This window comes from Anolis carolinensis, chromosome 6 (genome assembly GCF_035594765.1).
Source record: "Anolis carolinensis isolate JA03-04 chromosome 6, rAnoCar3.1.pri, whole genome shotgun sequence".
NCBI lineage: Eukaryota > Metazoa > Chordata > Lepidosauria > Squamata > Dactyloidae > Anolis > Anolis carolinensis.
The window spans coordinates 39,294,352-39,318,871 of record NC_085846.1 but is presented as its reverse complement, the minus strand read 5'-3'; the positions used below and the strand labels follow the sequence as shown (position 1 = coordinate 39,318,871).

The window sequence follows — 24,520 nt, the reverse complement described above, 5'->3', positions numbered from 1 at the left end:
ATGCTGGTGAATGATATTTTCCCAAAAGGATATGGCATCATTTTTCAAAAGGTTGTGACTTCTAACAAGGTCGTGCCTTTCCAAAGATCATAAACTCTCCAAAAGGGTTAATGGAAATTTCCATTTCCCAAAATTTCGTATTTTCTTCCAAAGAGACTCATCATCCCAGGATCCCAGAGGAAACAACCCTGGCTGTTATGCTGATATGAAAGTGCTATAATAGTGTGAAAAAAGGCTTGATCTTTGTGTGTGGGTTTCTTGTTGCCCAGCCTGGAATGGATGGGGAAGACGTGTGAGACCCAAAAAACCCACCTGAACACTCCAGATGATAGCACTGAAGGACAAAGCTGTAGCATTTATTACCATTTACAAACTGTGTTATTGATACAAATGTTTTAACCAATAACAATATATGAATATCAGAATATATTACAGCACATTAAAACATCGTACAGATTGGCAAACATACAGAGCAATTTGGCTTGTACCATATTAAAAAAATGTACAAAAAGGTGAGGAGGGAACAAGGAGGAGGGAAAGGGAGAAACATCCATGAGGCCCTTTCATTGCCTTAGTCAGTTTACTCAGTATATACAAAGAGAACGAGCAGGTAGGGAAACCTTTTTTGGATTTCTCAAGGTCCAGCAAAATCTTAAGCGAGGCATATTGCCATGAACGTGACATCGAAATCTCAATCTGAGGCAACAGGGAAAGGAGAGAAAACATTACTACATGTGTTGCTGTTCTTGTTGTGTCGTCTTTCCCAACCTAGTGACCTCCAGAGGTGTTGGTCTACAAACCCTATGTTCCCCAGCCAGCTGGAAATGAAGAAGTTTGTAGCTCAAGACATCTGGAGGGTGCTGGCTTGGAAAAGAATATTTATTGCCTTCACTAGGCCTCCTGGACCTCTGCTCAGGAGGAGGCCACAAAACTACATCAGGCCCATTGAGAGGTATAGCCCAGCCACACTCAGCAAACTACAAAAAGAGGGATCCAAACAAAGTCGTATTTGTAGTAACCATTTGTTAGCAGACTGTTTTAGTGTGATCACGACAAAATTCCTCCTTTTTTAAAGCAGGCTTGTAGATTCTAACTAGACCCTTAAAACTATATGGGAAACAGTTCCCATGCTGAATGTACTTCTCTTCAAAACATAGCAACGGCCACTTCTACATCAACCAAGTGGGTCAAACTGGGAAGTTGTGATCTGTTTTCACCTACCCTACAAACCGTGTCTTGACTTTGCGGCACTCTGACAACTGCTGACGAAAAACACAAAACGGTGAGAGAAGGAACCATCAACGTTGGTCCTTCCTTTTTTTGTAAGCATAAAGTTATCAAAAACAATTGAGGAATAATAAGGAACAAGGAGTGCTCAATCAGCACCATGGAGAAAAGACAACTAGTGAAAAGAGAGGGGAGTTGGAAAGAGCATCTTAGAAAAAAAATATTCCTCGTTGTAAGAGAATCCAACAAAATACATTTGGGGGTGCTGGGTTTCAGGATATGCTCTGGGTACATGGCAAGTGTGAAGAACTTTTAGTCTTCAGAGATTTGGGGCCACAACTCTGAACAGTCTTTCTGTCTGCCACAATAGGTTGTTGACCCACAAAAGAAATGGAGACGTATCTCAACTAAAACATAAATACATGACATCACATTACATAAAATCATAATTATCAATACATCATTTAGGGCCTGTACATACATATTTAATGTCAAAGTTCAGAACCTTCTCAACAAGGACCTCTCAAACTATTTACTGGAGAAGTGACAACATGTGAGCAAAGGCTAAGGTTTGAAGGTTTTTGAAATCTGTTTCCGGTTTTATATAGGCACTGAAGGCGGCCTTAAGAGTCTACACAAGCTAAAATGCATCAGGCTTCTTTTGCTAATGAAACAACCATCTTTGGACCACCTTGAGATGTGTCTCCCATTTCTTCTGTGGATTTCATTGGGTACGTCAAAGGTGCCTCTGCTTCCATATGTTGTTGGTCAAAAGATTTGGAATGACAAAGGTTCGCAAACTCAGAGGCATGGATATATTCTTCCTGTGATTATTGGCCTGGTAAGCCACAATTTCCCCAAGAGAACATGCCTGTTATCACCATGTCTTGCAGCTAAAAGGGAAAGCAATCGGGCAGGCCCAATTCAAATTGAAATACAAAACGGTGCCTCCACACATTACACATATTGACTTGACTGACTCCAGGACAGCATCCTCCACCATTTCTCAGAATTGTTTATTGGGTATGGGCAAACAATTTGAGATGTGTCAACGAAGATAGAAATATCAGCTATTGGGAGAAAGAACAGTCTACACTACTCTACTTGGCTACAGAAAGCTCCATCCGCCATAAACCCAAGCCATTCTTTGGATCTCAGTCAGACCTTTGGTCTGACCCAACAAGGCAAGTTGGATGCTGTTGCCTCTATGGCAGTGGTTCTCAATTTGTGGTTCTCCAGGTGTTTTGGCCTACAACTCCCATAAAACCCAGCCAGTTTACCAGCTGTTAGGATTTCTGGGAGTTGAAGGCCAAAACATCTGGGGAACCACAGGTTGAAAACCACTGCTCTATGGGGACGTTTGAATATGCTAGGACTATTTATCAAAATATTGTATAGCTAATGAAAAGTAGGAGTGGGGAGGGATGCATTGTTTTTAAAACATCACATTGTGCAAGGTCCGACATATATCTAGTGAAGCTTCACTTTTTCCTATTCTAGTGCTTCTGTTAAGTAGGATAATCCAAGTACTTGCACTCAACTTAGTGGGTTGGCATGACTTTGTTCAAAAGTTTGCAACATGTGGGTGAAAAGGCCTGAGGCGCACAGATACATTGCCAGCTTGCTGAACATGCTTTCCTCTGCTATGTCTCCTTGGCCCCAGGCATACCTACCTATAAAAGTGGGTTTGGTCCATACTATAAAATTGTAGCACGATGATTCCATATTAATTTCCATGGATGCATCCTGTAAAATCCAAGAATTTGCTCTTGATAGAGAGTGTCTCTCAGAAAGCACTGATGCTTCTTCAAACTATAAAACCCCAGATTCCATAGGATAGCCATGGCTGTTAAAGTAGAATCATAGCATTGTAACTAAATTTTTGAAAAGACCCCAAATCCATCTTATTGGTTGCCTTGTGGGATTCAGTTGCTCTCAGGAGTCTACCAGGAGGGGGAAATATGATTAAAAGGTTTCGACATCCAGGGATATAAAATGTGCTTGGGTCAAGTTAGCCCTTCCTACCCTACAAGCAAAAGGGAAGGGAGAATTGTTCTAGATTTATTTTTCCTGCATAAGAAAAAGGCAAGAGGATTCAAGCTGACAGAAGAATATAACTCTTCTCACTGGAAGTTGTGCGTCTCCACCTGGCAGTTTTGCAAGTTAGCAAAAGAAAAGATTTCTATCTTTCCCCACCTCACAGTTAAAAGCACAAAGCTGGTCTGTTGCCTCCACGTGTTAATAAATAAAGTTTCCTTTTCAAAGGCACTATATTTATTTTTAAACTTGATTTACATGCTTTTTTTAAAAAAAGAAAGAAAGTGAAAAAACATATAGAACAAATTCTTAGAATGGTAACGTATTTCTGTGAAGAAGTGTATAATTATATTTTGTTTATAGATGACATGTTTATTGGATTTTGTTTATACAGCCAGGTTTGGCTAAGTTAAAATGGTGAGTATTTGAATTGACATTATGTATGGGGAAAGGTAGCCATCTTAGAATGCCAGAGCAGGTTACCATAGCAACAGGGGCGGAGCCAACCGCCGCCTGGAAAGGAGAAGGGGGAATATTTTAAAACCCAAGGGCAGTCTGTGATTTCCATTCACAGTGAAGGAACTGATTCTCAGGTGGAGAATCAGGGTGACTCAGAAGAATTTGAGTCAGGCCTAAAATAAAAGGATTTATTTTAGGAGTCTGTGATTTTCTAGTCACAGGGAAGGATCTGATTCTTGTGTGGAGAATCAGGTTGACTTAAATAGAGAGATTTGAGTCAGATTTAGGATAGACCAGACTAGGCAAGTTAGGTGATTTGTCTAGGGTCAGTTGTAGAGTCTGTGGATTAGGGGACATTAATCCCAGGGGATCCAGTAGGATCAGGGTTTAGTGTAACTTAAAGAAAGAAGTATTTTGAAAGTTTAACCACCTCATAACCGTTTGTAACCATTAAGTGAAGTGCCTTTACCAAGCTATCTGAAACCATCAAGCTCTGTACCTGCAATAAACTTGTTTTGATTTTATTCTAACTAAGCCTCTGTCATACTCTCATATTAAGTTAAGTAACATCAACACCTGAAGTGGAACAAATAGAGAAAGCTTATAAGAACCAGTACCATCTGCCTGACGTCTCCATTGGTGGCAGCGAAGAAGAAGATAAATCAAACAAATAATTAATTAACATCATCTCTCATAAAACATCTTTATTAAGTGGTGGTACCTGTGTGTGTGCGTGTGTGGGATCAAAAGGGTTCCATCTCTGACACACATTCCTGTCAGACACCTCACCTCCGTACATATTGGTGGCAAAGCTGAGGGGATTCAAAGGGGATTCCATCCTCGGCCACATCAAGTTCCTTACAATTTCCATCCCAATATTTGGAATGAGCTGACTCTGTCTGTAATCATGCAGAATTGGGGGAAGTTACTTTTGGGTGACTAGAACTCATAGGCTCCTTCTACTCGGCCATATAAAATCCAGATTATCTGATTTAAACTGGATCCGTGTATTCGTTTCCTATTTTTAACATTTTATTTTGTATGTTGGTTTTTTATGACTTTTATTGATGCTGATGTTTTATTGTTGGGATATTTGTTTATTGTTTTGCTGTTTTTGTTATATTGTTGTGTTGGGCAAGGCCCCATGTAAGTCGCCCCGAGTCCCTTTGGGGAGATGGGGCGGGGTATAAGAATAAAGTTGTTGTTGTTGTTGTTGTTGTTATTATTATTGTTGTTGTTATTATTATTATTATTATTATTATTATTATTATTATTATTATTATTATATGGCAGTGTGGACCCATATAACCCAGTTCAGAGAAAATAATGTCGATTATCTGCTCTAACAATCTGGATTATATGGCAGTGTAGAAGGGGCCCTAAATACCTCTTGTACACTGCCATATAATTCAGATTATCACATTATCTGCTTTGAACTGGATTATATGAGTCTACACTGCCATATAATCCAGTTCAAAGCAGATCATCTGGATTTTATATGGCAGTATAGAAGAGGCCTGGGGGTTGTCCAAAAGGTAACCTTTCCAAGCTCTGCGAGCATGTCCAGTAATGACAAACACAAGGGTTAGATGGACACACATCCTACTTTCGGTGGATTCCATAGAGTCAAGAAGCACATTTTTGAAAGCTTCAAAATGGGAGACATTGCCATGGTCTAGACTTCAGGTTTTGCATGTTCCAGTTATTCTTGGAAATACAAACTTGAGTTACATCTACACTGTCAATTTAAAACACATTCAGCTACCGCAAGTCCACGCCAAGGAAGTGAATGTGTTCATCTAGCAGTCAAACATGATCTGCCAAATATACTTGGGCATAGAGTTACTAATCTCTGCTGTTAGTCTATTGCAGGCATGAGTGAACTTTGGCACTCCTGGTGTTTTTGGACTCCCACAAATCAGCCTTTGAAGTTAAAAAAAAACACTTGGAGGTCCAAAGTTTGCCCATGCTTGGTCTATAGCACCTATCACTTACATACAGGCTGCCTCTAAATGTGGAGAATGCCACTTCTAACTAAAGTGATTCTGGGATCTGATCCCAGGTTATATGCTTTGAACTAGACTGTATGAGTCTCCACTGCCATATAATCTGGGATAAGCAGATAATCTGGGATCCGATCCTGGGATACAGGGCAGTGTGGAAGGGGCCTAAGAAAGAACTCACCCCAATATTTCCTATATTCTATGGTAGGAAAATAAGTCAACTGGGTTAAACGTGAAGTGCATGCATGCTTCGAAAGACAATAAGCAGGCAGAGACATTGTGCACAAGTGAAAAAGGATGAAAAAAATAATAAATTACTACTCCAAGAAATATGTGCTTAGCACAAGACTCAGGGCCCTTCCACACAGACATGTAACCCAGAATATCAAGGCAGAAAATCCACAATATCTGCTTTGAACTGGGTTATCTGAGTCCACACTGCCATATATATTCCAGTTCAAAGCAGATAATGTGGGATTTTATTCATTTGTGTGGAAGGGGCCTCGAGGAGCACTCAGAGCTTGGGAAAATGTTCCTTTTTAAGACTGTAACTCCCAGTATTTGGGAATGGGTTGACTGGTCCCTTCTACAGTGCCATATCAAATCCAGATTATCTGTTTTGAACTGGATTATATGGTAATGTAGATTCATATAATCCAGTTCAAAGCAGATGTGGATTAATCGCGTTGATTATCTGGATTATATGGCAGTGTAGAAAGGGCCTTGGTCCTTTCAGGGTTTGGAGCAGAGGCCATGAGAGGTAGATATGGGAATATGAACCCCGAAAGGCAGTGTAAATGGCGTGAGAATGTGTGCTTGAGGCATTCAGAAGTCGGGCTACTATGACAAAAAGACAACACGAAAGCCACGTGTGCTTCTAGGAAAGAAAAGTCTGGCAGGTTTAAGGCTGTGCGTTTTTCTCTTTCTCTCTCACTCTAGGGCTGTGCAGTTAGTTTCGCTATAAATCGAGGGCACACGTTTATTTGCTTTTTAAAAAATTATTAACAAGAAAGCGCTGCAGCTTTTACAACAGATGCCACCATGCAGTTACGTGAGCACATTTTCTGCTTTTTGAAAAATTAAAAAAGGGGGAGGACACCGTGGATTTTTTTGTCTCTTTTTGCATTATTTTTTTTCTTAAATTAAATCGAACCAATCAATAGAAAATAAGTATGTATAATTTCCCCAACCCACCCACCACTGCCCCTATCTACACATAATAATATACTTATTTATAAAACCCAGGATCTGGCAACAAGGAGGGGAAAGGAGCCATTCTTTCCTTTTTAAGTCAAAGCAGACATCGCTGGACCACCATTCACCATGGTCTTGCGTCCCCTGCTGGCCAAGGGCTGCATCTGGTGGCAGTTCGAGGAGGAGCCATTGAGCATGGCGCCAGAGGAAGAGTTGGCAGGGATGCTCACAGTGGTGGTGTTGGAGCTTGGGGAGCCATGCGAAGGTGTGGCCGGGCTGGGCAAGGAGGAAGAGGTGGTGGCCGGCAAGGTGGCAGGGCTGTTAGCCTTGTCGCTGACGGATTCACACTCGGACGCACCACTGGTGTTGGTGCATTCTGAATGGGGAGGCTGGGAGGACAGCTTTAGCCTCTTGCAGGCTGGCTGGACCCGGTACTTCAAGGGAAGAGGACCATTCTGCAAAGACAGAGAGCAACAAAAAGGATCAGGGATTTGAGAAATTGCTTCTAGTCTTTGTGTCATTCAGAAGTCAAAATTATTAACGTTAAGTTCATTTTACACAGCATAGCAAGACACCTTTGTATGAGTCTAATCCAGTGATGTGAGTTCTGCAGAAAAATTAGAGCTGGAACATTGTGGATAAAATTTTCAAGTGATCCAAATCAGGATTTCTTAAACTTTTGTGTCTGAAACATTTTTACGCAACCTCAGGTACATAGGTATATGAAGGTAAAGGTTTCCTCTCGACATTAAGTTTATTCGAGTCCGATTCTAGGGGGTGGTCCTCATCTCTATTTCTAAGCTGAAGAGACAGCATTGTCTGTAGATGCCTCCTAGGCCATGTGGCCAGCATGACAAGGAGCGCCGTACTTTCCCATCGGGACGGTACATATTTATCTACTCACATTTCCATGTTTTTGAACTGCTAGCTTGGCAGCCTCCGGTGGCACAGTGGGTTAAACTGCTGAGTTGCTGAACTTGTTGACCAAAAAGGTCAGCGGTTTGAATCCGCTCCCGCTGTTAGCCATAGCTTCTGCCAACCTAGCAGTTCGAAAACATGCAAACGTGAGTAGATCAATAGGTACTGCTCCGACAGGAAGGTAACAGCACTCCAAACAGTCATGCCAGCCACATCACCTTGGAGATGTCTACAGACAACACTGGTTCTTGAAATCAGCACCAACCCATAGAGTCGGACACGACTATAGACTTAATAGTCAAGGTGAAACGTTTACCTTTACCTAGGTTGGCAGTTATGAAACAGGTATAAAAATAAAATATTTACTGATAATAAATTAGCATTTGCAAGGCTTGCTAAACAAGCCAATTTTTCTTTTTATGACGCACAGCTCAAGCATTTTCTGCAGAGTCCACTGTAAACACTACATAACAGATTCATGTAAACGTTTAAAACAGCCACTAGGTGGCATTCAAAATTATTTACTGTTGCCAAGTTTTTTGAGACCCACATTTTCCATTACAAAAGGGATCAGGACCCACAGTTTAAGAAGCAGTGCTCTAAATAATATTACTTGATTTAGTATACTTGGTTTCAATATTCTAGTCAAACATGGATATCCTCTCCCAACATGTTGAAAGTTTTACATGCAAATCATTTCACATTTTAGCTCATTATATTCTGTATTTAGCTCATCTAACATGTTTTATTGTAGTACAACCACCCTGGTATCTATGGCTAAATATGTATGCATGTAATTTTTTTCCATATAAAAATGTAACATCAGAAATTTTTCCACTACACATCACTAAGTCACTCTGCTCGTTTGTTCTTCTCTAACATAGTATAAACATTACAATTTTTAGATTAGTACAAACACTTGCATGGTAATAAAACATTTTATCAACCTCTCTTACAACACATAAAACATCAACCTGTTAAAACATATGTGGAACAAAATGTTTTAGGTGGAGAGTACAGCTAGAGGACTTGTAAAATCGCTAGCCCTCACTGACAGTTTTATTTACTTTCTTCACCTCCCACTGTCCGACCCTTTTCCCACTTGCATGCACAGATTTGTAGTAAGATTTTAAATAAAATATAATTAACATTTTAAGAAAACTGAATGAAATCTTCATTTTAAAAATCTACTGCTGCTAACCCTCTTGACTGAGTTTGAAACCCCCACAATAGTCATTGATGTGGAAAGTAAGATTTCCCTAGGATGTCCAGTACCTTGAGTATTTCCGAAAGATGTACTTCTTTAATAAGAGGGTTTCCCTCGTCACTCACCCTTCGCCAAGGATAGATGTAAGTAATGTCCATGAGTGTATAATATTCTTTCAGAGGCTCATCTTCATAGAGAACTTCCACCTAACAGATAACATAGGACAATTAAATAAGACATTCAGAATCTTCTGGCCCAAACACAGGCCTGTGATTTTGAAATCTGAATATCTTAATGTTATATTTTAGCCTCTAAGGCAGGTATGGGCAAACTTGGGCCTTCCAGATGTTTGGACTTCAACTCCCACAATTCCTAACAGCCTACCTTGACTTGTATGGGGTGTTCAGTAGATAATACAAGGTTAGAAAGAAATGCATTGTCTGTAACTCCATTGTGCGTTACTGTTGGGAAAATATAGTTCTAATAAACATGTGGTCACACATACATCCAATGAAGGATCTATATACACATCTAAGTACACATCCACTACGTCCCCAAGAAACTGATGATTTGTAACTCAAGCATGAGCAAACTTGGACACTCCAGGGTTGTTGTTTTTTTTTTTTTTGGACTTCAACTCCCACAATTCCTAACAGGCTGTTAGGAATTGTGGGAGTTGAAGTCCAAAATACCTGAAGGGCCCAAGTTTGCCCATACCTGCTCTAAAGCCAGGATTGACTCAAAAAAAATCTGTCAGAGGCAAAAGCACGCATTCCACATACAACAGCCAACCATATTGAGTAAGGAATCTTCAATATTGGCATTTCCCACTAGGTCTGATAGCAACAGACTACTCAGGGTGTGCATGCAACCCATTTGGCATTCTCGTTTCTGTCCTCCACCCAACAGCATCTGCTGTTAAAAACAATCTTCAAACTATGACAAGGCAGCCTTGCATAAGATTATAAAAACATGGAAGGGAAGAGATAAAACTCTTGGAAATAAATGTTTATCATCTTGCAAATCACATATTTTAAAAAAATAAAAAAGCTTTCATAAGATATATTGTATCTCTATATGTTTCTTTATTGCAATTTATGTATGCGTCATATTTTACATGTGGTTGGTTTAACTTCTGGTTTGCTAATAAAACCGAATTACTGTGTCATGAAATATTGTTATCGCTAAATATTTGGAAAGCTCTGCTTTAAAGTGTCCTCCCTATGAGTAGCAAGAGTAAAATGAGTTAGGAAACCAATCAAAAAAGGTACATTTCTTCAATTTACATTATTTTCTTTGGTAAGAATTTGGACTGGTTTTCTGCAGTTTTAAAAATACTTTAATACAAACTTCATTAAGTTAGATACTAAGATGCAAAAATGACTTTTATGGAATCTCCTTTTGCGCAACACAAAAATTTGAGAAAAGGCTAACCAGGGCTCAACCTAGACCCCCTTCACACTGCCCTATATCCTAGGATTTGATCCCAGATTATCTTCTTATCCCAGATTATTCGGCACTGTAGATTCATATAATCCAGTTCAAATTAGATACTCTGGGATCAAATCCTGGGATATAGGGCACTGTATATCCAACCTCATATATGGTCCCTTCCACACAGCTGTATAAAATCCCACATTTTCTGCTTTGAACTGGGTTATATGGCAGTGTGGACTCAGATAACCCCGTTCAAACCAAATATTGTGGATTATTTCCCTTGATATTCTGGGTTATATGGCTGTGTTGAAGGGCCCTTATATAAGACAGTTTAAAGCAGATAATCTCGGATCATATCCTGGAATATAGGGCAGTGAAGAAAGAGCCTCAGATTATCTTTCAAAAACAAAATAAAACTGAGTTCAAACCTAGGATGTCTACTGCTACCAAACAACCAATCAATGCAAAGTGCCCCTGGTCATATGTAATGAGGAGGAAAAGCTATCAGATTTGGCATATCTATGATATGAGTGTCTTCATGAATTTTATTTTAGAATTTAATAACCTTAACACATCATAGAGCCTTATCATGTGAGACAGGTAAAGCAGCATTGCATCGGAGAAATAGTACCTTCAATAGTGTCTTACCACATAACGCCACTGCTCTGCAGTTGTTCTCTGGGAGATGATTTTAAAAGCTATTTTTTCTAGCTGAAAAAATTGTTAATGATCTCCTTTCCTGTTTATGTCACATGATGATTTCCTGTGTGAAAGTTTAATTGTGCTTTTAGTCTACTTTTGGGTGGTCTGGGGCAGTCTGGTGGATATGCGGAGAAACATGGTGATATGAATAACATTGGCAGCAGGACAGTAGTTCACAGTTCCACATACCAGTCCTTCCCCCTGATGCTCACAACCAGGGATGTGGGGCAAGCAAGTAATTGTTAGGTTATTCCATACACACACACACACACACACACACACTAGCTTGGGTAAACGGCAACGCCCAGGTTATTTGAAAAAGTCATTTTTTTAATTGTACAAGGTGCATAAGGTTGTGGATTAACTACAACTCACATCATGCCAGGTTAAATTCCATCAGTATTTAAAGTTTGTTATATTGGGCAAGTTTACTCTGGCCTTCAACTCCTAGAAATCCTAACAGCTGGAAAACTGACTGGGATTTCTAGGAGTTGTAGACTAAAACGCCTGGGAAACCACAGATTGAAAACCACTACTCTAGATGCATCATCGGTGGGGTTCAGTGTGCTCTCTGGCTGTAGGGTAAACTACAACTCCTGTTATTGTGAGTCAGTCCCCTCAAACCCCTCCAGTAGGTTGAGTTAGTCATGGGGGTTCTGTGTGCCACGTTTGGATCAGGTCCATCATCAGTGGAGGTCACAGTTTCCCTGGTTGTGGGTGAACTACAACTCCCAGAAAGGAAGGTCAGTTCCCCTCAAACCCCTCCAGTAATCAAATTTCGGCATTTCAGGCATGTGTGCCAAGTTTGGTCCAGACCCATCAGTATTTGGGTTCACAGTGCTCTCTGGATGTAGACAAACTCCCACCAATCATGGTGGATTTCCCTCAAAGACCTCCAGTATATTTGTTGGTCATGAGGGTTCTGTGTGCCAAGTTAGTTCCAGGTCCATTGTTGGCAGAGTTCAGAGTGCTCTTAGATTGCAGGTGAACTATACATCCCAGTACCTACAACTCCTATAAATCATGGTGAATTCTTCTCAAATCTCTCTAGCATGTTCAGCTGCTGATCAATTCCTCTGTTTGCTGTGTGCCATAGAAAAGAATAGGAAAGGGTTATGGGAGAGACAGTGGGCGTGGTCATGCAAATTCCACACCAATAGAGAGAGTCAGAAACACTGGGATGTCTGTGGTGGAGGAAAAACAGAAAATCTAGGATGAAATTGTCCCAGTATGAAAGCCGTCACTTGGGTGGTGGCAGTATGGTGTTTGTGGAGGGCATTGGCAGGGCTCTTGGATATGTTTACAGCACTCGCTATAACCTACAATGTCATTGAAGGGAGGGCCATTGGTGTCGCCTGAGTAGTGGGAGCTATAGCGATTAGCAGAAGTGGGAGCCTGTCTGTGTAAGTGGACACCCCAACCACACACATACACACATATTTTCACTTTTATATAGATTTTTATAGATTTATATATTACAGTACATGGGAATGGCGATGCAATGGTATATCTCATATTTGGGGGCAATCTGCATGTATGTGTGTATCAAACAAGAAAGAAAGGCAGGAATAATCTGTTTGGGGGAGATAGTGGATGGCTGTCTGAAATGCTCTGTGCAATATGGTTTCAGCACAAATGGCAGGAGAAGTTTCCTCAATGGTTCTGAAAGTACGGTAGGAAAGAAAGGAATCCACCTGGAATCGGGTTTACCGCAACACAACTGTAGTGAGAAAGAAGTTTTGTGCAAGAACGCTCAAAGTCTTCATCTTTTCGTGTAAGTAATTCAGCAAACTGCAATACTGGACAAACCCTTCTTGTTAAAAACAAAACAAAGTACATTGAATTACGGCAGGCAGAAAGCATTGCAGTTTCAACTAAGGTGCATGTGCATGTTTTGCTCCTTGCATACTCAATCCTGAGTATTAAACTGGCCCTTCCAGCATGCACAAGGCTGGGAGCAACGTCTGCTCAGAAAAGCCTGCTACGCTGGCTTTGTGACTCACTTTGTATTTGCTGGGCACATCCATCTTGTTGCGGAGAAACTTGGCCAGGTGCATGATGGTCATGGCGGCAGGACAACGGAGGAACCTCATGCTGTTCTTCTAGGAAGAATGAGATCAAGAGGAAGGGAGGGAAGCAGAGATGGTTTAGAGAGGCAAAGAGGGGGCTGGGCTGCTGTTGTAGCACTGACAGAGGCTGAAATATGTATTGAAACAGCTGTAAATCTGCCAAAAGGCAGGGAAGTGGGGAGAGGGCATGGCGTCCAGGGAGAGCCAAAGGTCACAAGGAAGGAGTTCTGCTGCAATCTATCTGCCACTGTAATACAGGATTAAATGCACCAAGTCTGTAGCTGGAGACAAGGAGGAAGAAAGAATCTAGAGAGAGAATGCCAAAGGAAGAAAAAGAAAGGACAAAAGAAAGAGACAAGAAAGAAGAACTGATGGAAGCAGCAGGAAGGGAGAACAAACCATACAGGGCAAATTTAAGACAGGCCACAATGCTGGTACTAGGTTGCGGGAGTGAAAACTGGAGATGGTGTCTATCCCTTTAGGTCAATGGTTCTCAACCTGGGATCCCCAGATATTCTTGGCCTACAACTCCCAGAAATCCCAACCAGGAAGGCCAAAAACATCTGGGGACCCCAGGTTGAGAACCACTATTTTAGGTAAACATAAAGATTTCCCTTTTGACATTAAGTCTAGTCGAGTCCGACTCTGGGGGTTGGAGCTCATTTGCATTTCTAAGCCGAAGAGCCGGCACTGTCCATAGATGCCTCCAAGGTCATGTGGCTGGCATGACTGCATGGAGCGCCGTTACCTTCCTGCCAGAATGGTACCTATTGATCTACTCACATTTGCATGTTTTCGAACTGCTAGGTTGGCAGAAGTTGGGGCTTACCCTGTTCCCGAATTCGAACCGCCTACCTTTCGGTCAGCAAGTTCAGCAGCTCATCTCTTTAACCCGCTGCACCATCAGGGCTCCTATCCCTTTAAGGCAGGCATGAGCAAACTCCAACCCTCGAGGTGTTTTGGACTTCAACACCCAACCAGCTGTTAGGAATTGTAGGAGTTGTAGTCCAAAACACCTGGAGGGCCGAAGTTTACCCATGCCTGCTTTAAGGGTTGTACAAAAGGGGGAATTTCAGCAGGTATTCTCTGGTTGTCTGACAAGCAACACCAATGGAAATTCTTTCTTCTGCACAACCATAAAAAGGACAGGCACCATCTTTAGTTTTTTATTCTGGCAACCCTATAGGAACATAACAGCACTTCTCTGAGAATGTGAAACAAATGAACATAACCAGTTTTCAAATCTCACAAGATGAGAAGAATGGGCTTGCTGGTCAGGGAATGGATATGTTCAGCCAGGGTTATCTCTCATTTATGGATCACCGCCATTATGTCAAATATTTGCTATGCCAACCTAAAGAAAGGCACAGATTTCAGGAAAGTTCCCTCCCACCTCCCATTCTACAAATTAAATAATGCTAACTTTTTCCAGCACCAACAAAAAGCGTGGAGGTGAAGGAGAGCCAATTTCCTTATATTTGTATAACAATGGTGAATATATAGCTTTTCAAAAGCCATTTAGAAGCTTCACATGGGTATCACCTACTTTGTCTTTATCCAGGTTTCCATTTTCAACCATTCCTTTGTTTTCTTCTCTAAGGAAAAAATAAAAGGGGAAATCAATTAACATACACACACACATACACACACACACACATACACACAGTACAATGAGAGAACCAGCATGGTGTAGTGTTGTACTACGGAATCCTCATTTGGCTATGGAAACGGAGGCCCCTTCTACACAATTATCAAAGCAGATGATTCACATGATCTGCTTCAAACTGGATTATATGAGTCTACACTGCCATATAATCCAGTTCAAAGCAGGTAATCTAGAGACAAAGGTAAAACCATTGCTGAACAACCAAGTCATAACAGGCTCACCATAAATTGGAAACAACTTGAAGGCACAAAACAACAACAAAAATGTATAAAGAATTCAACTTGTTCTGTTGATTGAAAAAGATGGAGTTGATCCATCCGAGAAAAAATGATGAATCAGAAATTTAGGAAGATCTGCCTACATTTCAGACAGAGAGATTACAGTCAATGCACAACATTAACAAACTGCTTTAGTTGAAGCACCATCTATATGGAGCTGAAATCCTTCCTTCCAACTACTGCCTGGTGACTTTGGCCCCTTCTACATAATCAAAGCAGACCATAAAAGCAGATAATCCACATTATCTGCTTTGAACTGGTTTGTCTGAGTCTACACTGCCATATAATCCAATTCAAATCAGATAATGTGGATTTTATATGGCAGTGTAGGAGGGGCCTCGAAGAAAATGGCCAGAAAGATAGAAGTAGGAAACCAACAGATCCAGGTTGCATCAGGATAGCAAAATCCAGGAGATGGGCAAAAATTCAAGGAATGGCAACTTGCAGTAACATTTTTAAGAGTTACTCTAAGTATTTTATATGGCAGTGTAGAAAGGGGCATGGAACACAATGAAAAAAGGATGACACAGGCCCCTTCTACACTGTCAGATAATCCAGGTCAACAAAGCAGTAAATCCACATTATCTGATTTGAACTGGATTATCTTAGTCTACACTGCCATATAATCCAGTTCAAAGCAGATAATCTGGATTGTATATGGCAGTGTAGAAGGGGCCACAGTTTGCATATGATCAGCGAGTCTTACTAAATCATTTTAAACTATTTCCCTTATTTATAAAGAAGACACTTCACGTACAGCCTGTGGCTTAAAGATAGTGTGGGGTTTGTGTCCTTAGGGACAGTTACTCCAAGCTTCATTCTTCTCCCTTGACTCACCACACATCAAACAATGCAAACCAGCTTTCCCCAACCAGGTGACCTCCAGGTGTGAATCCCGCTGCAACTTCACACTTGTTTATTATTAAACATAATGTAGGCACCATTGTTCCCTAGGAATTGCGTAGGCCCCATTGTTTCCTAGAAATGACTCAAGGTGACATTGAGTCACACATGATTGTACAAACAAAATACAATGTAAAATGAACACCCAGAGAGATATATGACAAGAAAAAGCAATGGCAAAAAAAGTGTTGTGCTTGAAAGTCAGAAAAGATGAAGAATGACCATTCAGATCAATAGGAATGGCGGAAGGAGGGCATCATTGATTTCATATTACCTGATTCCTTCATAGAATTCTATAGATAAGCTGACAATTTCATCATCCGATAGGTTCCCTTTCTCTTGTTCCGAAACCTCTCCCCGGTCTTCATTGGATCCATTAGGAACTAGATGAGCAAGAGAGAGGAAGACATTAAAACTGTACTGGGTCTTCAATGTATAAATAGTGTTGTTGAAGGCTTTCATGGCCGGAATCACTGAGTTGTTGTGAATTTTCCGGGCTGTATGGCCATGTTCCAGAAGCATTCTCTCCTGACCTTTCACCCACATCTATGGCAGGCATCCTACACAGAGAAGTCATTGAAATCCACAAGCATGTGGACAATTTCAACAGAAAGGAGGAAATCATAAAAATGAACAAAATCTGGCTACCAATATTAAAAAAAACTCTAAAATCAGGATAGTAAATAAAGAACACTAAAAAATAGGGGAATTACAGACAAATAACAATTAGGGCCAGCTAATCACCTCCCAACAAAGGATTCCTCAGCCAGGCTTTAAAACTGCAAGGCCATTCAATGCGAATCAAGGTGGCCAATTGCAACATTCGCACCTGCCTCAAGCAGACAAGAGTTCTTTCTCCCACCCTGGACATTCCACAGATATATAAACCCCATTTGCTTAGTTTCCAACAGACCTCACAACTTCTGAGGATGCCTGCCATAGATGTGGGGGAAACGTCAGGAGAGAATGCCTCTGGAAGATGGCCAGAAACTCACAGCAACCCAACAAAGTATAAATTGCTGTTGACATATGTGAATTGAGATGTAAGATGAACACCATACCTTCAGCCAGAGGATATGCTGCATAGAAATCACGTCGCCTCTTCATTTCATCTGCAAGGGAAAGCAATTCATTTATCAGCGTTGTCACCTTTTCTTTGTAAAGAGTGGTTAAACGCCTCAACAACAAAAAATTGTACGTAATTAATTGTATTTTATAAAATGGATAGAATCATGTGGCCCTACAGATACTATTCAACAGCATTTATCAGCATTCTATGCTAAGCAAAATCTATTGGGACAATATGATTTCCACTTGGCATAAGAAGAGTACATTTTATTTATGCATACATTTTTAAATTACCAACTGACCAGACAGCACTGATTGATTTATTTGATTGGAACAAAAGGCATATGGCTGCATTCTTGAAGTTCTTTTTATATCACCTAATCATTAGATAATATCGTCTTTAAAAACCTGAGCATCACTCCTCTATTATTCGTATCTATACCACATAATAAAAATGAAAATCTGTATGTGTGTATGTGGCACGGATGTCTGTTCACACAGACAGCCTCCAGCCTCCACAAACAGGATATAATTCCCAGTGCTGAGGAGCCACCAAGTCATTCCCTCCCAGGACATTGCAGGTTACAGCGAGCACATCCCAGAGTTCCTTTCTCTTTGCATTTGCATGACTCACCCACTGCCTCTCCCTTAACCCTTTCCTACCCTTTCCCATGGCACACACCAAACAGAGGAATTGATCACCAACAACATACTGTAGAGGTTTAGGGAGAATTCACCATGATTTATAGGAGTTGTTGGGACAAGAATGTATAGTTCACCTGCAATCTAGGAGCACTCTGAACTGCACCAACGATGGACCTGGAGCTAACTTGGCACACAGACCCAACATGGCCAAATTTGCATACTGGCGGTGTTTGGGGTGATTGACCTTGACATTCAGAAGTTATAGTTCCCCCATATTCAGAGAACACTAAACCTAGCAAGTGATGGATCTGGACCAAACTTGGCACACAGACCCAATGCTGCCAACTTGGAGTGATTGACGTTGGCATTAGAGTGTTATAGTTCACCCATATTTAGAGAACACTAAACCCAGCAAGTGATGGATCTGGACCAAACTTGGCACACAGACCCAACATGGCTAACTGTAAACACTGGCAGGCTTTGCGGGTGATTGACCTTGGCATCAGAGAGTTATAGGTAAAGGTAAAGGTTACCCCTGACACTAAGATTGCCCGGGCATCACTGGGTACCCAAGCTGGTTATAAATAAATACTAATTTATCACATTTATAAATGGATTACTTTTATTTATAATTTATCATAACAGAACCAAGCACCTACTTCTTCTAACTACACAAAATAAATGGAAGCAAATTTTGCTTCAACACGGGTCCAATATTATAAAAATACATCCCTTCCCTTGCACACAAAAACCCTACTACGGATGTTGTGGTTGTTCCCATAAACACAATCATACCTTTGAATAGTCCCGGAACCAGTTTGTACACTATATCTTGTAGGGTTTTATCTGATCTGAAATGCAAAAAGAAATAACCGTTATCAGCAAAGTGAGACTGGGAATAACTTCAATAACATTTAAATCCCCTTTCATTAAGAACAGAGATAAAGGGACCATTTTGCCCTTGATAAAACCAGGCGGAGGTGTGGGTGGAAATCAATAGACACTTTAGGGCAATTACCTCCGCAAATGTAATAGGTGATACCAGAGGCTGCGGCAAGAAGAAGCAATCTGCATTTCAAAACACAGAGTTCACTCTCTCCTGCGGTTTAAATTGAGCAGTGACATTTTAAGCATTTAGCCCAATAACCTATTTTCAGTGCCAAGAAAGACGAGCGCTGTCCCTGGATTTAAGAAGAGCGTATTGAGCTCAGAAGAAAGGCCAATCCTGTCCAACATCTTGTTTCCCACAGTGACAAACCAAAGGCCTCTGGGATGGCTGGAAACAGCTCCATCTCTCATTTCTCAGCAACTGCCCATTCAGTTGCACATCCACAGAACCCCAGCGCTTGGCAGTTACTTTTTTCAAACTTGCTGATGTGTGTGTTCTTTGTCCATCTCACTGCATTGGGCAAGTATAAACACATGATAAAGGTAAAGGTAAAGGTTTCCCCTGACATTAAGTCCAGCCGTGACCAACTCTGGGGGTTGGTGCTCATCTCCATTTCTAAGCCGAAGAGCCGGCGTTGTCCAAAGACAATTATTTCTCATTAACTTGAAGTTCAGCTTCATCATTAATTTTCAAGAAACATCTCCGTGGGGAAGATTTCCATTGAGGCTGCATCTACATTGTACAATGAATGCAGTTTGATGCCACATTGAGCTGCCATGGCTGGAAAATGGGACACGAACGGGCCGCATGGCCCTCTCCAAGGGAGAGGAGGCACATCAAGTGGCCATCCGTGTCCAGGAGCTTTCCACGGGCTACACTTCTTAAAGAGGGCAGCCATATTCCAGAAGTTTGTTTAACTAGCCTGAATCAGTCAAGTAGTCCCATCGTAAGAGTCCAAAAACGACGCGCGAAGGTGTAGTCAGAAGTCCGTAGTCAATAGGTAGAAAGCAGTCCGAAGGCTAAATGAAGAGAGCTAGGAGATTCTCAACTGTCTAACGCGGCGGTAAAAAGGAACTGGGGCGTTGGCCCCTCCCACTGGCTATATATCCTACATAGGGAGAGTGGGCGGGGCCCCCACCAAAAAAATGTATCTCTGAAAACTTTTAGAAGATTCCGAACTGCTCTGCGCAAGCGCAGGAGAACCCATATGTGTGCATTTGACAGGGACCATATAGAAGAAGGCAAAGGTTTCCCCTGACATTAAGTCTAGTCGTGACCGACTCTGGGGGTTGGTGCTCATCTGCATTTCTAAGCCGAAGAGCCGGCGTTGTCCATAGATACCTCCAAGGTCATGTGGCTGGCATGACTGCATGGAACGCCGTTACCTTCCCACCCTATTGATCTACTCACATTTGCATGTTTTCGAACTGCTAGGTTGGCAGGAGCTGGGGCTAACAGTGGGCGCTCATTCCGCTCCCGGGATTTGAACCTGGGACCTTTTGGTCCACAAGTTCAGCAGCTCAGCGCTTTAACACACTGTACCACCAGGGGCACAGTGTATTATTTATTAATTTACACATGATAGTAAATTAATAAATAGGGACTTCTTTATATTTACACAGGAGAAGGTGGACTCCAGCTCACTGATCAGAAATTGAGAAGGTTCTTTAATCCAAGGCTAATCTTGATTAGTTCTAACAACTGTCAAAAAAATCTGGATGCCCCACTGAGAGATAAAGGACAATATCTGCATAGACATCCTGAAGAGTGAGCAAAGCATAGCCCTCCGGATATTACCAGACCATGCCTCCCATTGCTTCTTGCTACGAATTATACTAGTTAGGGCTGATGACCACAGGTTCTCCATTCCAATCTACAGTTTAGCCACAATTGTTTTCCTTCCTGATAATGAATTGCAACCTAAACCTGGGCTTCATAAACTTTTCCGCTCACCATCCCTTTCCCAGAATTTTTGTAGTGACCTTGGGTATATCTATATTTCAAATAAAAGTGAAAATGTGTGTGTGTGTGTGTGACTGGAGTGCCCAGTTTCACAGACAGGCTCCCACTTCCACAAACAGCTATGATCCCCACCTATGAGGAGCAACCAAAGGCCCTCCCTCCAATGACATTGCAGGTTATAGCGAGCGGCGTGAATATGCCAATGTCCTCCACAAACACAATATTGCCCACCCAAGTGAAGGCTTTCATACGGGAAAAATTTCATTCTAGATTGTATGTGTTTCCTCCATCATAGACATCTCAGTGTTTCTGACTCTCTCCATTGGTGTGGAATTTGCATGATCCCACCTACTGCCTCCCCATAACCCTTTCCGTCTCTTTTCTGCAGGGCACAACAAACAGAGTGGAATCAGCAACTGAACATACTGGAGGTGGTTGAAGGAATGACTCAACATGATGCAAGTTATAGTTCACCCTGCATCAGACAGAGTGCTGTGACCCCCACCAAACCACAATTTAGCACACATATCTGATATGCCCAAATTTGGATACTGCAGCCACAGACCCCATGGACCCCACCGATGATACATCTAGAGAGCAAACTTGGCCAACATGACAAACTAACCACTGATGGAGTTTCCAGGGGTTAACCTGGCATGATTTGAGTTGTAGTTCACCCACAACTTTATGCATTTTATAAAATAACTTTTTCCAATAACCCTGGTAACTCCGGGTACCCAAACTAGTAGGTATATAAAATAGGTACAAAATCAAACATTTCTTCATAACAAATCAGGGTCTGGAAGGCTTGCTAAATGGATTGATTTTCTTTTTTATGAAATACAGTTGAAACATCTTTTGCAGAGTCCACTGTAAACACTGCATAACAGAGGTACGATGCCGAAAACATTCGGTAACATTGAGAAACTTTTTACTGTTGTCTCATTTTTCGGGACCCCAACATTGCACTAAGGGGTTGGGACCCATCGTTCAAGAAGCAGTGACCTAGACCACCATGATTCCTCCTTCAGTGAGTTTCATGTGCAGACAACAGAACAAATAAGATTTGTTTAAGACGAATTATTGCTATGAGGCCACAGACTTCAGATTTCCTTGGTTCTAACTTTGATTTCTTTTGATGGACAATTCCACAGGCTTCAACACTCTTGCCACTTTCTTCATCTATTGATTTAAACATGGCATGAATGTAGATTTATTGAGGGTGGGAAGCAAGTGCACAATTACGTCTGTGTCAAACAACATTTCGCGTCTGATTTAAAAGGTTCAGGCTTGTTTTTTAAAAATCATTTTGGCAAGCGGTATTTCTTTTCATCGACACGGCCATGATATTAGGCCATTTGGCAAGCCTACCCTCCCCCAACCTGCTTTTGTAATGCTATTTATTACACGTACATATTGACTTTGCTTCATAATTTATGGCATGCTAATAAAAACAAGCTTTGTCCAAGGGCTGCTTGACTGGCAGTTAGGTTACAAGAAAGGCCATTATATATGCTTGAGTCAATAGCTCACTTAATGTGCCCGAGGCTGAATGCCCAGGATGCAGAATTATGCTTGAGGTGTTGCCGAGGGAAATGAATCACCTTTCTTCAACCGAAGTCTAAAGCCACCTGCTGCAACCAAATTTAAGTTATGTGATAAAGTGGCAAGAGATATCTGGACACTGGTAACCGTCAGGGACAAAAACAACTGATGGGAGTGTTAAAAACTATAGAAGAGGATACAGCTCTGAACAAATCCTTGGAAAATACCATGGGACATTTGGGGAGCTGTGGCCCAAGAAAAAGAACGAAATTTACCAAGACCTTGGCCAATACTTTCTAACATCTTACTGCTCTCTACAACTCACAAACCCACTCCATTCTTCAAAAGACATCTCCTCTCTTTAGTCGAGTGTTTCTCAACCTTCCTAATGCCGCGACCCCTTAATACAGTTCCTCATGTTGTGGTGACCCCGAACCAAAAAATTATTTTCGTTGCTACTTTAGAACTGTAATTTTGCTACTGTTATGAACTGTAATATAGATATCTGAAATGCTGGATGTATTTTCTATGCCCAAATTTGAATCCTGGTGGGGTAGGGGGGTTGATTTTATCATTTAGGAGTTGTAATTGCTGGGATTTATAGTTCACATACAATCAAAGAGCATTCTGAACCCCACGAATGATAGAATTAGGCCAAACTTCCCACAAAACCCCTCATGCCTTAACTGGATTGGTGGTTTTTGCTGTTATGTGCCTTCACGTTGACTCTAATTTATACCAATCCTATCATAAAGTGTGACTTATGGAAAAGAAATTTGCCATTGACTTCCTCTGAAACCATGAATAAAATCCCACATTTTCTGTTTTGAACTATATTGCAGTGTGGACTCAGATATATTGCAGTGTGGACTCAAATGACCCAGTTCAATGCAGATATTGTGGGATTTTCTGCCTTGATATTCTGGGTTATATGGCTGTGTGAAAGGGCCCCAAGAAACCATGATTTCCTAAAGTCAACCAGTAAATGTTCATGGTTCTGAACTCTGACCTCCTAGAATCCTAGTTCAGTACTCAAACCCCATTTTAGGCCCCTTCTACACTGCCATATAATCCAGATTATCAAAGCAGATAATCCACATTATCTGCATTGAACTGGGTTGTATGAGTCTACAACATCACATAATCCAGTTCAAAGCAGATGATCTGGATTTTATACGGCAGTGTAGAAGGGGCCTTAGAGGGTATCACAGATGATTTTATTATCCCAACTATCCCAAAGTCTTCCAGCCCTGGTTTCATTATATAATTGCTCCTGTTTCTTTCCAGCTTATATATATTCCAGTTTGAATTTCATCACACATTCCTCCAGCTATCATAGGAGAAGGTACTATCCCATTTCCCTATCCTAATGTTGTCTCACAATGCCCAATAATTAAACCCAGCCCCCTTCTACACTGCCATATAATCCAGATTATCAAAACAGATAATCCAGATTACCTGCTTTGAACTGGATTATATGAGTCTATACTGCCATATAATCCAGTTCAAAGTAGATAATCTGGATTTTATATGGTAGTAGATGGGTCCTTAGGTTTAGTTCCAAAATACACTGTGAAGTCCTACATCACTACATTACCTCCTCATTTTCTGGGATTGTTGTGGTAGATTTTGAAGTGTCACCATTTATCAGGATAATTCCCGTAATCACAAATGTGAGAAATTTAGGTCTAGGGCAGGCATGGGCAAGCTTCAGCCCTCCAGGACTTCAACTCCCACAATTCCTATAAGCTGTTAGGAATTGTGTGGGTTGAAGTACAAAACACCTGGAAGACTGAAGTTTGCCCATGTCTGATCTAGGATCACTGGATACTTTCTCTAATATCAACGTCAGGGAAAGACTCGAAAAATGATCCATATGATAAACCACTGAGCTGCTGAAATTGCTGATTGAAAGGTCGGTGGTTAGAATCTGGGGAGTGGAGTGAGCTCCTGCTGTTAGCCCCAGCTTCTACCAACCTAACAGTTCGAAAACATGCAAATGCAAGTAGATCAACAGGTACCAATCCGGCAGGAAAGTAATGGCACTCCATGCAGTCATGCCGGCCACATGACCTAGGCAGACAAGGCCGGATCTTTGGCTTAGAAATGGAGATGAGCACCAACCCGCAGAGTCGGACACAACTAGACTTAACATCTGGGGAAAACTTTACTATCAACAAACTAGTTCTGGCAGTTTTTATCACCAGAAGAATCACGTTTTTTATAAATCAACTGTATCATAACTCTTTTTCTCACTATAATTATAGCACTTTGGTACTACTTAGAGTGCTCTGGCCCTTTCTCGTGGAAA

General features: G+C 41.3%; 1 protein-coding gene across 6 annotated transcripts in view; it reads right to left on the bottom strand.

The window, feature by feature from the left end:
* Positions 1-335: 335 nt before the first annotated feature.
* pcgf2 (polycomb group ring finger 2) overlaps positions 336-24,520 on the bottom strand; it is a 73,812-nt gene continuing 49,627 nt past the window's right edge. For 2 of the 6 annotated variants that reach the window (XM_008113185.3, XM_008113186.3), the window contains exons 4-10: positions 18,609-18,664; positions 17,162-17,212; positions 16,375-16,483; positions 14,800-14,848; positions 13,188-13,286; positions 9,114-9,251; positions 336-7,375 (exon numbers count right to left, since the gene is read on the bottom strand). In XM_008113185.3, the coding sequence (XP_008111392.1) occupies positions 7,013-7,375; positions 9,114-9,251; positions 13,188-13,286; positions 14,800-14,848; positions 16,375-16,483; positions 17,162-17,212; positions 18,609-18,664 (865 nt within the window). In that variant the 3' untranslated portion in view covers positions 336-7,012. Of the gene's footprint in view, positions 7,376-9,113; positions 9,252-13,187; positions 13,287-14,799; positions 14,849-16,374; positions 16,484-17,161; positions 17,213-18,608; positions 18,665-18,831; positions 19,551-24,520 lie in introns of those variants that run through there. The other 4 variants (XM_062958123.1, XM_062958120.1, XM_062958121.1 and 1 more) reach the window with 4 other exon arrangements.